This window comes from Oryctolagus cuniculus, chromosome 16, assembly GCF_051225735.1.
Source record: "Oryctolagus cuniculus isolate XC-2025 breed Fujian yellow rabbit chromosome 16, ASM5122573v1, whole genome shotgun sequence".
In the NCBI taxonomy this organism is placed as follows: Eukaryota; Metazoa; Chordata; class Mammalia; order Lagomorpha; family Leporidae; genus Oryctolagus; species Oryctolagus cuniculus.
The window spans coordinates 74,743,610-74,761,326 of NC_142882.1; the positions used below are offsets into that span (position 1 = coordinate 74,743,610).

At 45.2% G+C, this 17,717-nt stretch overlaps 1 protein-coding gene across 3 annotated transcripts in view; it reads left to right on the plus strand.

Annotated features, from left to right (window-relative positions):
• Positions 1 to 14,398, plus strand: part of COL28A1 (collagen type XXVIII alpha 1 chain) — a 193,842-nt gene extending 179,444 nt beyond the window's left edge. For all 3 annotated transcript variants that reach the window (XM_008261700.5, XM_051852947.3, XM_089315699.1), the window contains 2 exons: positions 10,290 to 10,491; positions 12,032 to 14,398. In XM_008261700.5, coding sequence (XP_008259922.4) covers positions 10,290 to 10,491; positions 12,032 to 12,204 — 375 coding nt within the window. In that variant the 3' untranslated portion in view covers positions 12,205 to 14,398. The remainder of the gene's footprint in view (positions 1 to 10,289; positions 10,492 to 12,031) is intronic.
• Positions 14,399 to 17,717: the final 3,319 nt, after the last annotated feature.

The following is a 17,717-nucleotide window of genomic DNA, read 5'->3' on the forward strand; positions in this document are numbered from 1 at the left end:
GGACTGTATTTGTTTATATTTGTGCTCACTGTATATCTTCCCATCGATTTACATAGCCAGTTTGGAAACCCACATTTCAAGCCAAATAAATAATCCAGTGCCAAGCAAAGTCCAGTTTCTAATCCAATATTGAGCAAATGTATTAATCTCACTTAAGTTAAAATATTTTCAACCAAAATACAGTAGGGCTTCAAAGGGTTCAGAAAATATGCAGTTTGTTTTAATTCCAATTTTCCATGAATTTTGATGCCCCTCACTGCTTGTATTTAACTTATGACCTCTATCGCTTATTTAAAGTGCTCAGCTGAGTATGTGTGCATGAATTAAGGATGAGGTCATAATCAATTTATCTTGTGGTACTATTTGCACTTTCCAAGGAGAACAGTATTTGTCCATCCTAAGCCATGGATGTAGAGGATCTTCTGAACCAATGCATAATTAATTGCATAAACTTCATCTAGAACACTTCAGCATCTCTTTTTGGTTCTTTAGGTTTCACTCCTTCGCATTAGTCCTGCTGCAAGCAAGCAGTTGGCATTAACTGCAGGGCCATCAATGAAGTCTAAATCCATTTCCAAGATGAAGCAATTGATAATTATATCCAGATTTCTACCAATTGCTCTGACTCCTTGCTGTTGCTCAGCTGTACTTCCTTCATGCCCTATCGCTGACTTCAAGATTACCACGAGGCTGGGTCCCTTTGCTGGGCAACCTAAGAAATACTCTACTCAGGATTTAGTTTTCTGACATAAAGTAAAGCCATTCACAACATTTATTTTTTGACCAGTCTGGCATGAGATTCAAAAAAATAAAATAAAATTTGACAAAATGCTATATTAGCAGTAAAATTGATATACACAGGCATTTCTTTTTTGATGTTGTTGTTTTTATTTTTTAATTAAGACTATTTGTGCTCCCACACACGAGGGAGAACCTGCAAAGTTTGTCTTTCTGTGTCCGGCTTGCTTCACTCAACGTGATGCCCTTCAGTTGCATCCATTCTGATTAGGATTTCATTCTTTTTTATAGCTGAACAATGCTCTATTTTATATGTGTGTGTGTATATTTTTCTTTCTTTATTCATTCAGCTTATGATGGATACCTTGACTGATTCCACATTTTGCCTATTGTAAACAGTGCTGCTACAAATGGTGGCATGGTTGTCTCTTTGATACCATGTGTCTTTTGGGTATATACCCAGTAGTGGGATTGCTGGGGCATATGGCAGGTCTATTTCTAGTTTTTAAAGAAATCTCCATGCTGTTTTCCACAGTGGCACCTCCAAATGCCTTCACCCTTGGGATTCAGGTTTTAATGTATGCATGATGGAAGGACAGGAACACAATGGAGACAATGGAGGACTTCACAGAGGAGGTGGCATTGAGCCACATTAGTGGAGGGAATGGCGTTTGTAGCAGGGGGAGCATGTGGGCAATGGGACATTCCAAATTGCATGGCTTTGAAGAAGGACGGGCAGCTCAGGCTAATTGCAGCCCAGGGTGTGTGTGCTGAACAGTAAGAGTTAAAGCTGAGTAGATAGGCTGGCGCCGCGGCTCACTAGGCTAATCCTCCGCCTTGCGGCGCCGGCACACCGGGTTCTAGTCCCGGTTGGGGCGCCAGATTCTGTCCCGGTTGCCCCTCTTCCAGGCCAGCCCTCTGCTGTGGCCAGGGAGTGCAGTGGAGGATGGCCCAAGTACTTGGGCCCTGCACCCCATGGGAGACCAGGAAAAGTACCTGGCTCCTGCCATTGGATCATCGCGGTGCGCGGGCAAAGGAAGACCTTTCTCTCTGTCTCTCTCTCACTGTCCACTCTGCCTGTCAAAAAAAAAAAAAAAAAAAAAAGCTGGGTAGATAATCTGAGGACTAATTGTGATCGCTTCATGTGTTCAGCTGCGGAGCGTAAACTTGGTTCATAGCCAGGCAGCCGAGAGCCAACAAAGGTGATTTTTAAAAATTATTTATTTGTGTTTATTTGAAAGGCAGAGAGAGGGGGAGGGAGATTGATTGAGTGCCTATCCATTGGTTTATTCTTTTTGTTTGTTTTTAAGATTTATTTGTTTACTTGAAAGGCAGAGTTAGACAGAGAGAGGTCGAGACAGAGAGAGGTCTTCTATCCACTGGTTCACTCCCCAAATGGCCGCAACAGCCGGGGATGGGACAGGCCGAAGTCAGCAGCCAGGAGCTTCTTCCTGGTTTCCCACAGAGGTGCAGGGGCCCAAGGACTTGGGCCATCTTCCACTGCTTTCCCAGGCTATAGCAGAGAGCTGGATTGGAAGTGGAGCAGCCGGGAGTCGCACCCATATGGGATGCCGGCACTGCAGGTGGCAGCTTCACCTGCTACACCAAAAGAGGCATTTTTAAAGGAAAGGTTGCATTTGGTTCACAGAAGCCAAAAACGCTGGACGCAGTGTCAAGATAACCAAGAGAAGAGCTGGGGAGACCGGAGGCTGGGTTCAAGGTGTGGTAGTCCAGGTGGGAAACAATGAGGCCCTAAGAGAGGGAATAAAATCGAGTTGTAGCAGTTCTGAAAGTCGATCATAGGGTAGAACTAGAAGGATTTAGCAGTTTTGGTGTGACTATTGGATTTCTAGCTTTAGGGTGGGATGGATTAAAATACCATATGGAGGAAGAGTAGGACTTCTGCAAGGAAATAGTTGAGTTTGCACCATATTGAGTGCCTGAGGGTCACAGAATGGACATGCCTCTGGTCTCATGTCCCAGGGCATCTGACAGCCCCATGAGACAAGTGACACTAGCAGGCTATGACAGATGAAGCATTCTAGTGGCTGGTGAGGGAAGAGCATAAGAAGAGTGATGGGTAAATAGTGTCGCTTGGTAGCTAAGAGTCATATGGAGGAGGAAACTGGGCATCTGCTAGGTCTTTCTAGGGGTGCTAATGATTAAGATGGTAAGAGCTTGCCATGATCTTGAACCTGGATAATGCATCTTGTCTCTAGGCTTTCTTACTCTGGCTGACTGCACCAAGGCAAAACTGAAGTTTTAAATAATTAATTTCCTAATATTTAGCCTGAAGATACATTAATGTATTTATATCCACATCTAAATCTGTGAGGGTACCCCAGAGTTTAGAGGAAAATGAGATTAAAATATAAGGTTATTTTGATGCAAAACCATTTTTTCCTGATTTTGAAGATACTGCAATTTTTATATAGTTCAGTGACTTTTCAACATTATGCAGCTGTTTGGCCACAATGCACATTTTCAATGAACTGTTAGATTTCATTTATTTTTGCTTATTTGAAAAGCAAGAGACAAAGACAGAAATGGATAGACAGAGATTTTTTATCTGGTTCACTTATCACATGCCCACAACAGCCAGGGGTAGGCTGAGCCAGAAACTTAATCTGGATCTTGCACTTGGGTGGCAGGGACACAAACACTTGAGCCATCACCTGCTGCCTCGTTTGGTGTGTGTTAGCCAGAATCTGGAATCCGAAGCAGAGCCAAGACTTGAACCTAGGCTCTCTGCTGTGGGATGTGGGCATGCCAAGTGGTGTCTTACCCACTGTGCAAATGCCCATTCCCCTTATAAAGTTTTTAAAGACCCCCATTCATGAATTGCAAAAAACTTTTGCACCAAAATACACTTGTATTTCAATTTGGTTTTCCATGAGCTTTGTGAAATACCCTAGTGTAAATATGCAGTAAATGCACTCACAAATACAAAAACATTTTTATGTCTCTCTGCACTCACCACTGCCTCTAATAAATGTAATTGCAGTATCCAAACATCTAAAATGAAGGGAATCTGTCAAAACTTTCATTTCTTAGATTGCTCCCAAGTACACTCTAAGTAATATTGCAAAACAAGAAAACAGTTCTCTTAGAAGTCCCATTTTCCTTTCCGTGTCTCTCTTTCTTTTATTTTTCTTAATTTTTTTTCATTTCTTTGAAAGGTAGAGTTACAGACACGGAGACAGAGGAACAGAAAGAAAGCTCTTCCACCCGCTGGTTCACCCCCCAAATGGCTGCAATGGCTGGAGCTGGTCCAGTCCGAAGCCAGGAGCTTCTCCTGGTCTCCCATGGGGTGCAGGGCCCAAGGACTCGGGCCATCCTCCACTGCACTCCCTGGCCACAGCAGAGAGCTGACCTGGAAGAGGGGCAACCGGGACAGAATCCGGCGCCCCGACCGGGACTAGAACCTGGTGTGCCGGCGCCGCAAGGCGGAGGATTAGCCTAGTGAGCCGCGGCGCCGGCCCGATGGCATATTTTAACCTGGTGCCAAGCCTCTGGGATAGTACAGCTGGAAAAATAACATGTTTGAGTGCATCTATATTTTCTTCTAATGTTCTATGCAAGGAACATTATGTAGTTGCTCAATCATATCATATCGAGTGATAAGTGAAGTGGCTGAATCAAAGGCTATGATCAATGCTCTTGAAACTTTCAGCACCTAGTGTTCAGTTTATTTCAGTTTCTTCACTGATGGGAAAATTATGTTGCTTTTCTGCTGTCAGATTTTGTATTTTATAAGTGGCCTTGACAAATCACCTACCCAGGTATGTTTGTATTGATCAATACCACCATTTGACTAATTTATGAAATGAAATTAATAATCTCATTGTGGAGGTCAAACAATTCAAATTGTTGGATACAACCTTGTGTAACAACAAATTGTTAGTGTTATTGTCGTGTGCAGGTGCTCGGGCACCCTTGTATAATGCTAATAATAGACTTACTGTCCTTAGGATAGGAAATGCTCCTGTCCCAATGAAGAGAAAACAGGAGCAGCAACATACGCTGTCACCTGAGCTGGGACACGGCCTTGTGGTCTCGGTGCTGGACCACAGCACTTGTTATTTCAGAAACTGGGATACATGTTTGATGCAGGTGATCTTGAAATGCTGTCTTTGGCCGGCGCCACGGCTCAATAGGTTAATCCTCTGCCTGCAGCGCCAGCACCCTGGGTTCTAGTCCCGGTCAGGGCATCGGATTCTGTCCTGGTTGCTCCTCTTCCAGTCCAGCTCTCTGCTGTGGCCCAGGAGTGCAGTGGAGGATGGCCCGAGTCCTTGGACCCTGTACCCCATGGGAGACCAGGAGAAGCACCTGGCTCCTGGCTTTGTATCAGCATTATGTGCCGGCTGCAGCGCACCGACCGCGGCGGCCATTGGAGGATGAACCAACGGCAAAAGGAAGACCTTTCTCTCTGTCTCTCTCTCTCACTGTCCACTCTGCCTGTCAAAAAAGAAAAAAAAAGAAAAAAGAAAGAAAGAAAGAAATGCTGTCTTTTACACCTGTGGTTAGTCGCATGACGAGTGATTCCTTAGAAGTGAAGCCTGACATAGGAGAGTCCCCCGTTTTCTTGAGGCCTCAGCTTCCTGTCTGTCAAGGCAGGGAGTCACCCCCACAGTGCCAGTCCTCCGCTGTGAGGATACATTACAGCAGCCAGTAGGTCCGCTGAACAGTGCCAGAACCGGGAGCATCGCCCTAGTGCGGGAGGAAGTTACACACGAACAAATCCTGCGCTCTACCCTCCGTGAGAGCGGGAAGCCTGGGGCAGTTGGGGACGAGCAGCCCCAGCTCCAGGTGTCCCGAAGGTGCTCAGCACCCATGGAAGGCAGCTGAAGAGCCTTCCATCTGTGTACATGCGATTGCTGAGCCACCTGGCAAAGACAAGGTATCCCCGGTCAGCTCCTCTCAGGAGCTCCAAGTCGCTGGCTGTGGAGCCAGCGGGCAGAGGCCAGATCCCTGCGGCTGAATGGGGGAGACTCTGACCCCACTGCTGGGAGAATACTAGGTCTGAGCACAGAGGCCAGTGCAGGTGATCATTAGTATTCATCCAGGGCAGACATGAGCTCAGATGGGAAGCGTTTGTGTGTGATCTGTGAAAGGCACTGGGCCGTAAATTACGAGGAGAAACCAGAAACCAAGAGACCTGCAGGAATCGCCTGGTGCCTGCTCAGTCCGAATCCCCCTCAGCTCCTGCGTGCTTGCTTCGTCCTCTTACAGACAAGCCGGAAGGCTGAAGGCAGTGACGTCAGCACATCTGCTTGTCCAGCTGCATGGAGCAATCCCGAACTCCAGTTGTCGGTCCCCACCCCCGAGGCTCTTCTTTTGCATCTTTGACTGTGGTGGGCCCCTGCATGAAGCTGAGGCTGGCCCTGTCCTCCGGGACCGGGCAGGCGGCAGGAAGAGTCTGGCAGAGCTGATTGGCAGGCTTGTATCTGTAGGCTTTTGAATGAGAAACAAGTGCAGGAATCCAGCCGACAAGCACCCAAGCGTCCACCCCAGAAGTAACGGAGCGTCCCTGTGTCCACTGCTCCAGCTTCAGATGAATTCCAAGTCCAGTGGGTTTCCCTCTGGATCTCCCCACCCCCTCCTCTCTACAGAGACTCCCACTGGCATACATTTAGCATGTTTTCTGCCAATGGAGTTTGGAAGAGTTAAATCTCCTCTCTCAGAGTTGGGAGGTACAGTGGGGCCTAATCTTTCTTCTTGTCTTAAAGATGATGACATTAATGCCTAGAGGGAATGAATAATCCACATTTGTCTCTCTACCCCCTCTCTTTGCACATCTTTATCAAGTTCAGTGTCAAGATGAGAGTGACGGAGACTCTGACCCATTGTGCAATTTATTCAGTGGCTACTGTTGGCCTCTTGTATGCTATGGAGATTTAAAAAGAAAAGAAAAAGGAGAAAGGAGGGAAGAAAGAACGATGTTGTGTGGTTTAATTTCTCTTGCTGGAGAAGTGCTACTTACACACATGAAACAGGAAAGATGAAAGATGGAAGAGAGGAGATTTCTTCTTTATCCTCCTTCCATCTCAAGTTCATTGGCTGGGGGTGTGTATCTGAGACGGTGAGACAGATTCGTAAGAGAAAAAGAAACATGGTTATTAGCATGTGTACACATAGAAGCACTAGGGATGAGGAACCCAAAAGGATGGTTACAACTTGAGCTTTATTTTGCATCTCATCAACAGAACAGTAACCTTTCGAGGGTGACAAGTCACAGGAGGGGAGCTCAGAGTTTCTGGAATAGCACATGGAGGGAAGGGCAGTAGATGGGGGTCAGTGGAAGACAAGGTTTCCTTGGTGAAGTTCATGATGGGCACCCCTCTGGTGCTGTCTCTGATGATCTAGACTTCTCTCTTTACACATTTATGTTCTGCTTTTAGGCAAAGAGGAGTAGGAAGAGAGCTTTTCTTGGATCCGCTGCTTGCCAGTTGTCTTGAACTCCATCAATATCCCAATGTGGCATTTTTTGTAGGGGTGGCATCTTCTGTCACCATGTCATAGACTGGGGCTAGGGGTTGAATTCCATGTGACCAGGGCCAAGGACGGGAGAGACACAGTAATGTGTATCATCTCGAAGGCGGACAAGAGCCCTGACTGGGGTGGTGCAGGAGGTTTTGCAGATGGGGACCAGCTTTTCCGAGGCTGTGCTGGAAGGGTTGCTTTTGAGCGCCTGCTGCGCAATGGAGAGGAGGAAGGAGCGAAAGGTGGCGGCTGTGAGTTGAAGAGGGTGAGGTTATAGACAGGTGCAGGGACAGAGTGTGGAGAGGCTCTGTCCAGCGGCTGAAGTTTTCCTCTGTCAACCTGATAATACCTAATTTTGCAATCATAGTAGCTAGGGAATGGTGATATTTTAGGGAAAGAGACTCCTAGTGGGTGTGCAAATTTGTAAACAGATTTTGGAGGGTACTTTGTCTCAAAGCCTCAAATATGCACGTTCTTTTGGTCCAGGAAATAGTCAAAAAACTCACTGTGGTTATGTATATTATATATTTAAAACTGCTTTAGAATCCTGGTGAACTGTATAGAATGATCATAGCTTAGTAACTAAAAATAGGTACCATGCCAAGTTAAACATACGATTTGTTATTGTTGCTGTTGTTTAAAAAAGTGTATGCTTACAGGAAAAGCATCTTGGAGCTGGTATTATGGCGTAATGGGTTAAGCTGTCACCTGTGATGCCAGCATCCCATATGGGTGCTGGTTCAAGGCCCAGCTGCTCCACTTCCGATCCAGCTACTTGCTAATGCACCTGGTAAAGCAGTGGAAGATGGCCCAAGTATTTGGACCCCTGCACCCACATGGGAGACCTGGATGAAGCTCCTGGCTCCTGGCTTCTGCCTGGCCCAGCCTTGGCTATTGCAGCCTTTGGGAGAGTAAACCAGTGGATTGAAGATCTCTCTCTCTGTCTCTGTCTCTCTCTCTCCCCCTCCCCCTCCCCCTCCCCCTCCCTCTCCCTCTCCCTCTCTGTAACTCTACCTGTCAAATAAATAAAATAAATCTTAAAAAAACACATTTTTAAAAAATAAAAAGTCTGGGGAAAAATATGCCTGAAAGTCAACAATTTTTGTCTCTGGAAGGTAGAATTATCTCAAATTTCTATTCTTTCTGCTTCTCTATATTTTCTGAAATTCCTTTCAATGAACATATTTGCTTTTGGAATAAGGATGAAAATTATAAAAATTGCAAACCATAATGATTATGGATTTATTTAAAGAATCTAAAATCTCATTGAATCTAAAGATTGTTGACATTATTTTCATTTATAAAAAAATTATTTTTGCTTGTTTTAGGACCTGTGGAATACTATTACCATCACCAAAATCCCCAAAAGATTATGTGATTAAGAAAAGACACATATTCTTAAACTGCCAAGAAGTAAAGAGTAACGTATAAGGCCTCAGAACCTAAACAAAGTAAAGATTTAAATTCTGAGTAACCTCTATTAAGAAAACCTTGCTGAGACAGGTGTTTAGTGTACTGCAGGTGGTTAAGACACTGGACATGGCTGTTCCACTTCTGATCCAGCTCTCTGCTCTGACCTGGGAAAGCAGTGGAGAATGGCCCCAGTACTTGGGCCCCTGCACCTGCAGGGGAAACCAGGGGGAAACTCCTGGCTCCTGGCTTCAGATCAGCCCAACTCTGGCCATTGCAGCCATTTGGGGAGTGAAGCAGTGGATGGAGAACCTTTCTCCTTCTCTGTCTCTCTCTCTGCCTCTGCCTCTCTGTAACTCTACCTTTTAAGCACATAAATATGGGGCCGGCACTGTGGTGCAGTGGGTTAACGCCTTGGCCTGAAGCGCCGGCATCCCATATGGGTACCGGTTCTAGTCCCAGCTGCTCCTCTTCCAGTCTAGCTCTCTGCTATGGCCTGGGAAAGCAGTGGAGGATAGCCCAAGTCCTTGGGCCCCTGGACCCACGTGGGAGACCAGGAAGAAACTCCTGGCTCCTGGCTTCTGGCTTCGGATCGGCGAAGCTCTGGCCATTGTGGCTATCTGGGGAGTGAACCATCAGACAGAAGACTTCTTTCTCTCTGCCTCTCCTCTCTCTGTGTAACTCTGACTTTCAAATTAATAAATCTTTAAAAAAATACGTAAATAAAAAATCTTAAAAAAAAGACTGGGGACACCCTCATTCCCATATCAAAATGCCTGGGTTCAGGTCTTGCCTCTGTTCTTGATTCGAGCTTCCTGTTAAGGCCAACGCTAGGTCCCTACCACTTATGTGGGAGACCCGGAATGTTTTTCCAGTTCCCGGTTTTGCCTGGCAGAGCCCTGGCTTTTGTGGGCATTTGGAGAGTGAACAGGTAGACGGGAGAGAGCTCTCTGCTTCTCAAATTAGAAAAGAAAAGGAAAACAAAACAAAAGAGGGAAGGGAAAGGAAGGAGCGGGAAGGGGAGGAGAGGGCAGGGCAGGGCAGGGAGTTCCTTAGGTAGCAAACACTTCTCAGAACTTCTTGGAAGCCAAGCCTCTTCAGCCTTTGGCACTGGCTGGCATCTGGGTAATGAGAAGGGCAGGCAGGGGCGTGTCCGGCTGAGACTTGTGTATGCAGTCCAATAGATGGCAGGAGTTGTTCCTGGTTTTATTTTACCTGCTTTATTGTCCCACAATCCCCCAAGTCTTAAAACTGATTAGGCTCACGGCAGATGTTTTGGAATATATTGTTAAGTTCTCCAGTGTTAAGAAATGGAAAGAAAAGGGCCATGGACAAAAAAAAAGTAAAGAAATTAGTGATTGTTTCCCCTCCTCATAGCAGTGACTAAGAAGAGAATGAAGACAAAGGGCTCCCAAGGTCACACCTCTCGCACCCTGTGTGCAGGTCTCCACCTGGGTGTTCAGGAATGCGTGATACAGAGGGGAAGGTGTTATTTCCTGAGCTTTGACTTGAAATAGTTCCTTCCAGGGACTTGGGGAGATGCAGGAAAGCTGAACTTTTCCTTAAATGTTCTACAAAGCAAGGTAGCTTTTTAAACTCGGTATTTTTATAAACAAAAATGTGACTTTGTGTGTGTGTGTGTGTGTGTGTGTGTGTAGGTCAGTGTCCCTGGAGTTCCGGACGAGGAGAAGGAACCTTCAGAGCCTACATGGGCAGATGGCTTGGTTGCCACTACTTCACTGGAGGCCGCCACCCGCCACGGGCCATTGCTCAGCCCTGATCTGCATGGGGCAGAGGCTGTGGAGACCAGAACTCCAAGCCCTACACTGATTTTACAGCCAGGAAGTCTGGTGCACAAAGGTAAGAGATACCTGCTAATCAGCTGCTGTGGCTACAAAGTGAGGAAAGCAGAAGAAGGGTGGTCTCTAGAATGTCACCCAGAGAGAAAATACTGTAACTCCAAATAGGAGAGGAAGAAGATTCTTCCCCTGCTGGATTGTATACAGAATTTGGAAACTGGATAGCTGGGCAATAAGTATGGTCTTTAGAAATTTTTGAAGCTCTTAAGGTATTTATTATTATTTTAATATAAATGCCCTTAGGGTTGTGTTCTCTTGTTTGCCATGGACCCTACTGCTCCCTATTGTCTCACCTGTACTCTTTTACACTTGTAGACATTTGCGTTTTTGATTCCTTGATTAAACAAAAAAGAGAAAAGAAAAAAAAAGCCAAAACCTAAATTCTGACCCATCAGCCTATTTTTATGGAGTTAATATCTACAGAAAACCTGTTCTCAAGTGTGTATTTTCTATAGAACACACGGAAGATACAATATCCTTGCTCAAAGGAAGCTTAGATAGTCTTGAAGACATTTACACGGAATGCAGTGTTTGGTTTGAGTAACAGATATACTGCAGATCCGCTGCTTTCCACTTGGTGCAAGGAGTCTTCACCGGAGAGGGAGATTTAGATGTTCGTTTTAGAAAAGAAATGAACCAAGACAGTCTCCAAATCTGGGCAAGTGACTGAAGGCAATGGAGAGAGGGCTGGCTTTGCTGTAGAGAGAAGCAGCTTTTGACATTTAAACCTTCTCTCAGAATTCAAGAACCAGAGAGCCATTGCCTACTTGGCCTTCTCTTTGGGCTTCTCCCACCCACGAACGACGTCCCCAAGTAGGAAACCCCACAATGAAAGGGATCCACCCACTGGGGAGCTCTGGTTGGATGGCCGCCTCCGTATGGGTGGCTTCCTTGTTTGGGCCCTGCGGTGCTTTCGTGCAGTTGGTGCATTTCTGAAATTCATCTGTGAACTGACATTTGGAAGTCCTATCACGTTTTTCAGTTGTTGGAAGAGCTGCTCTTTGAAAAAGAGAATTGGGATTAAAGAGAACCCCGTTTGGCTTCTTTTGAAACAAAGAATGTTCGTTTTTTCAGTAGGCACAACGACACGTGATATGAGTGATGTTCTCTGTGAACAAACTGGGAGGAAATGTGCACAGAGGCTGAAGTCATTCCATCCCAAATATTCATTTACTTTTAGAGCAAATCCAAAGTAAACGAAAGGAGTCCCATCTTTTCCCGTGGACACATCTCCATGAAACTGTTAGCCCGTGAACTCACACCCGTGCTCTCAGGGAAATGGGCATTTCAGGGATGTTTCGAGAAGATCAAAACCTTTTCTGTTTCTAAGGTGCTGACCGTCTAGTGGTGGAGTTTCTGGTGGTGAAGGTCTATTTCCGGCATTCGCCAACTCTTCTTTGGCTAGCTTGAAGCCATGCTTTCTCAATTAGTCTGTTAGTGTGCACGGAGGATAAATATTTTAATAACTCTATAAAGCTCTTATTCTTTTAATTCTTTGGTTCAAACCCCAATTCTAACACAGGATCCTTTTCACTCTGCAGATCCCAGGTGTGGGGAGGCCCTGCAGCCTGGCACCTGTAGGGACTACGTGGTCCGCTGGTACTATGACAAGCAGGTCAACTCTTGCGCCCGCTTTTGGTTCAGTGGCTGCAACGGCTCGGGAAACAAATTCAACAGTGAAAAGGAATGCCAAGAGATCTGCATTCAGGACTGAGCAAGGGAATCGTCTCCATCAAGAGCCTAGAAAGAGCCTCTGTAACGTCACCGTACTCACCCAGTACAAATAAAGGACCGCCTTCCAGCGTGTGCTGAGTGTTTACAGCTTGGGAACACGAGCCAACCCTCGCAGCAGCCTAGGGTGCAGGATTCTCAGGCACACATGCGGATGAGGACCCTGAGACTCTGCGAGGTCTGGTAACCGGACACCCCAATAACGATGGCAGAGCAGGGGATGTGCACTTGGGGCTGTGTAATTTTGATGCCCATCTGCTTCCCAGCAGGCATTGCAGTTTGGATGCCTGTGAATTCCTGTTGCACGAATTATCTCAGATTAAATCTCCAACCCCGCCCACACCCACCCCCTTCCCTCCCCCAGCTCTGCTAGTAGGGAAAGGTAGGTGGTGACGGAAGATCACTGGCTGGGACACGAGAAGTGATGGGAACAGGTTTGTGTAGGCGTGCTGGGCAGGGGTTGGAATGAGGAAGCTGGTTCCAGTTTTGTCACACATGCCTTGAAAATGGTAACAGAAACCAATCTGAGTTAAAATTACTTAACACCAATGATCACAGCCCATTCCTCTGACATATTTTTATAACAAAGATTTATTGGGTGTTTGAACTATGTATTTAAACAAAGGAGCATTTCACCTGCTTCCTTTCAGTTTTATGGGGGTAGAATGAGAAGGCATTTGGCAGGCATGATCCACCTGGAGCTCACATCTAGTCTTTAAAAAAAATTATGTATTTATTTGAGAGGCAGAAACACAGATGTCAGGTCAAAGCCAGGAACTCAATGCAGGTCTCTCACAGGGCTGGCAGGCACCCAAGTACTTGAACTATCACTGCTGCCTCCCAGGGTGCACAGTAGCAGGAAGCGAGAGTCAGAATCCAGAGCTGGGAGTTGGACCAAGGCACCCCAATTCACCACACAAGTATCTTAACCACTAGGCCCGCCCAATGCCCACCCCTTGTATCTGCTTTTGAGAAGGGCTTTTCAAAGATAGGATTCACACTGAAAAATGAGCCACCAAATTAAAATGTAAGTAATGGAGAGTTAGAATTGGCTCTGTCGTTTTGTGAAAGTTTTGTGAGGTTGAGTCTGGGGAGACCATGCCTTCTGAGCTGAGCTCAGAGAGCGTTTGTGTGGATTATCTCACGACACAGCTCTTCTCAGACCTGTGACCTTCCTTCCAGTTCAACAGTCCAAAAAAGAGCCATCATAGCAACACTAATATTAGTTTGAGGGACTTAAATAATAATTGACAAAAGAATACAGGCAACACACTTGTAAGTTACAAACACACCAGTGAGGTGAACACCAGTAAACACTTGGAGAATGAACCAAATATTCACAATGCTATTGAGGCCACCTGGCTGCCCTCTGCTATCCCAGCTGTCTGTTCCGTGCCAGGGGTATCGCATCTTGAACTTCAGTGTGTACGCTGTCAGTTCACAGCTAGTGTGTTCTGTGTATCTCCAAACAATGCCTTTTCAGTCTTGCGGACTTTAGAGCTTTCTCAAAGTGGTGCCATGTGCCAGCCTGCTGCAATTGCTGTGTCAGTCAACGAGATAATTGATCCATGTGTCTTATCATATATAAAATGCATGCCTAAATAATTTAGTGTTTTAAACTTTAGAACATTTGTATCATAATATATGATTCTCCCAGCCTGCCAGGTTATCATAATCCACATATTCATTTACTTCCACAGTTATGTAGTATCTTTGAGAATACAGCACAATCTATTTAACCATTATCGTCTCTCTGATCAATTTAATTGCTTCTATTTCAGATTTTTCACTGTTCCACCAATGTTGCTATCAATGCTTTTATTTATGTCTCTGGGTGCAAATATGCCGGTGTTTTTCTAGGGTATAGGCTCCAGAGTAGAATTGCTAAATTTCAAGGTATGTAAATGTTCAAAACCAGTAAATCATATCAAATTTTTTGATGTGTTTGTGTCAAATTATTATAAATTTTCACCAGTCAATTGAGAGATTTTCCATTGCTTGATAACTTTTTCAGCACTTGGTGTTGTCAGATTTCTTAATTTTGTTGATATAGATGTAAAATGGCGTTTTATTTTAATTTTTCATTTCTCTGATAGCAGTCCTACTAAATGTGTTTACTGTGTGTGCTGCTGCTGCTGCTTTTAAATGCCTGAATACAACTGGAGAGGACTTTTTTCTATTGAGTTGTCTTTTATTGAATTCTTAGAGTTCTCGTGTATTCGGAGAGTACGTTCTTTGCTTACTATTCATGTTGCTAACATCTTTGTAACTTGTCTTTTTGCCTTTTGTTTTAATGAATGGAAGTTCTTAATTTTTAAAAAAGTTCATGGAATATTCACCTATCTTTTTGAAGAATTATTCAGTTGAGAGTCAGAGAAACAGACGGTGGTAGGGAGGAGAGAGAGGAGAGGAGGGGAGGAATACAAATATCACCCCTAATTCAGTCCCCAAATGCCTGGAACATCTGGAGCTAGGACAGAAACTCATTTCAGGTGTCCAGTGGGTAGCGGAGGCCCCGTAACCTGAGCCTTCACCATGGCCTCCCAGAGTCTGCATTAGCAGGAAGCTGGAGTCCAGTGCCAGGACTGGTAACCGAGTGCAGATGCTCCGATGCGGACACGGGCACCAGAATCACTAGGCTAACTGCCTGTTCCTGAAAGGCTTACTTTAAATGCAGTCAAGTCTGCCCGTCTTTACCACTAAAGTGGGCCTGGGCTGAGGGCAGGGAGCATGTGTGTTTGTAAACAGCCGTGGGCGATTCTGCTCGGAAACACCAGGGCTACGTCTGAATCATACTGATCTTGGGAGAGGTCTAACAGCTCACTTGCTTTGTTAAGTGACAAGCTGTTCCTGTGCTTTCCCCCCGGTCTGTAATTCAGTGTCTTTAGTGAATAGCAATGCAAAGATAGAGTCATGTTCGTGTGTCCAAAATCTTTTCCCCTCCTTATTAGTATCTCTAAGTCAACTGTCATTAAAAGTATGATGTTTTAGAATAAACTGGAAATGTTCGAGTGACTGCTAAAACAAGAATAGCTCCAAATTATTTCACATATATATTTATGACATTTTCATCTTTAATTTTTTTAAAACCTCAGGCTGATTTTATTTCTAAAAGTAGTCATTTTATATAAATTGGTAATCTTTGAAAATATCCTTCCAATTAAATTAATTTAAGGTCATATTTGGCACTAAAAATTAGGAATTTTTAAACCCCGTTTTAATCAAATTAAGAAAATATGGTCTTAGGCCAGTATTGTGGTGCAGTGGGTTAACCCAGGGCCTGTGATGCCAGCATCTCATATGAGAGCTAGTTTGAGTCCCGGCTACTCCACCTTTGATCCAGCTCCCTGCTAATGTGCTGGGAAGGCAGTGGAAGATGGCCCAAGTACGTGGTTCTTCTGCTACCCACATAGGAGACAGATGGAATTCCAGGCTCCTGGGTTTGGCCTGGCCTAGTCTTGGCTGTTGTGTCCATCTGGGGAGGAAACCAGTGGATGGAAGATCTGTCTCTATCTGTGCCTCTGTGACTCTACCTTTCAAATAGGCAAATCAATCTTTACAAAAAGAAGGAGAAATGAAAACATGAGCTGTGAAGGGTGTCGTAGAGCAGTGGCCAAGCTGCCACTCAGGATGCCTGCACCCCTATTCAAGTGCCTGGGACTGAGTCCCAGCGTCCTCATCCAATCCGGATTCCTGATAATGCACCTGGGAGAGACCAGGTAATGGTCCAAGTACTTGGGATTGTGCCGCCGACCACACACACACACACACACAACGTGGGAGACCCTGGTGGAATGCCTGGCTATTAGTTTCAGCCTGGCCTAGCTCTGGCTGTACTAGGCATTTGTAGAGTGAACCAGCAGGTAAAAGATTCTGTGTGTGTGTGTGTGTGTATCCCCTCCAGCCCCTGATGCCCTGTCTTTCAAATAAATAAAACTTTTTTTTAAAAAAAAGGAAGAAGAGTTTTTCTAGAGAAAATTGACTTTAAAATTAATTAGTTAATACTTTTAAAACAGAAAACATGGGCTCTTAGAAGCAACAAGAATCTTTCGAGCCTTCTAGTCCTGTGTGGCTACTGCTTTTCACCTTCGGACAAGCACCCTAAGAGGTGGGACATTCCTGGGGTTTCTGGTGAGCCATTGTCTCCTCCTGAGGCTGCGCCTTCTTAGATAATACTGACTCCCACTGCGAGAGCTGGAGCTGGGGGTCTCCTGTGCCTTCTGCTTTGACGCTTACAAACTCCTGCTCTGACCTTGTGGAGCTGTGCCCAGTGACTGTGTTACTCAGGACAGCCATCATGTCTTCTCCACTCTACAGCTTCTCCTATCTCCATGGCTTTTTGACCATCCTTCCCTCCGATTCTGTACGTGCCCTCCCGTTTGTAAGTATGCTCTTGCGACGGGAATCGGAAAAGGAGCAAACCTACACATCACATCTCTTGTTCTACAAATGCTGTTCCTGTGCTCTTCCTTCAAGGGGGCTGTGGCATAAATGGAAAACATAGGTAAGCTTCTCTCCATCTCAGAAGCAGAAAGAACCAGAGGAGTTGCTTCCTAGGATCCTAAACAGCAATTTGGGACTTAGGGATTACAAAAACAGCAAAGCAAAGTACTTCTCTCCCCATCTCTTTTTGAAATTGATCGGAGCCTTCATTTTATTTTTCCCATCCTTCAAATCTGCTCTTGAACACCATGCTGTTTCTGGACATTATCTTTAAACATAATGGCATTCTCCAGTTATTTCTACCTTGGCACGTCAGTGGGTGTTAGGTTGAATCTGTCATTCAGCCATCTTTCCTCTCTTGCATCTTGATGAGGAGGGCTATGATTTGCCGGTGTTTGCAACTTGGGATTTTTCTCAGACTGATTTTCTGACAAATAAATCACTGCTTAGACTTACCTTTAGCTGTGTGAGAAAACAGATGGACATATGCATGCTGGGAAACAAAACAAAGGCAAATCTTGCCTTTATGTAGTCATCTCACCTCTAAACGCCTAAGATATAAATATTGAATTGGCACAGATTCTATGGTGTGTTACATGCTTTGTTATTGGAAAAATATTGACAAATGTAGTAAAAATGGGCTAAAATCACACTTCTCAAAATTTTTGAGTGTGAGCTGAGCCTTTCCCGTTAAATTTGCTTTGTGTGAACCTCCATTGTCACTGCCAAGGGGCAGCTTCTCCGCGTGCGTTTCTGTGGATGGCGCAGTCCCCAGCCCATGGCCTTAGCTGCGCCTGCAAAGGGGTCCCAGATCCCTTCCTCCCCCGACTCCTCATATCCGATTGCTCAGAGGATCTGCCCGTCTTCCTTATTCCTGCTCCTTTCCAACCTGCATCCTTCGTCACTCCTGGCTTCCCTGCTGGCCTCCTCATCCCCAGTATTATCTCTTTATCTCTCATCTTTATCCATCCAGTGCTATGTTGTTCCAGTGACTTTGACCCAATCATTTTTCTCCTTAGAATTCATTAGGGGCTCTCCATTTGTTTCCAGGTG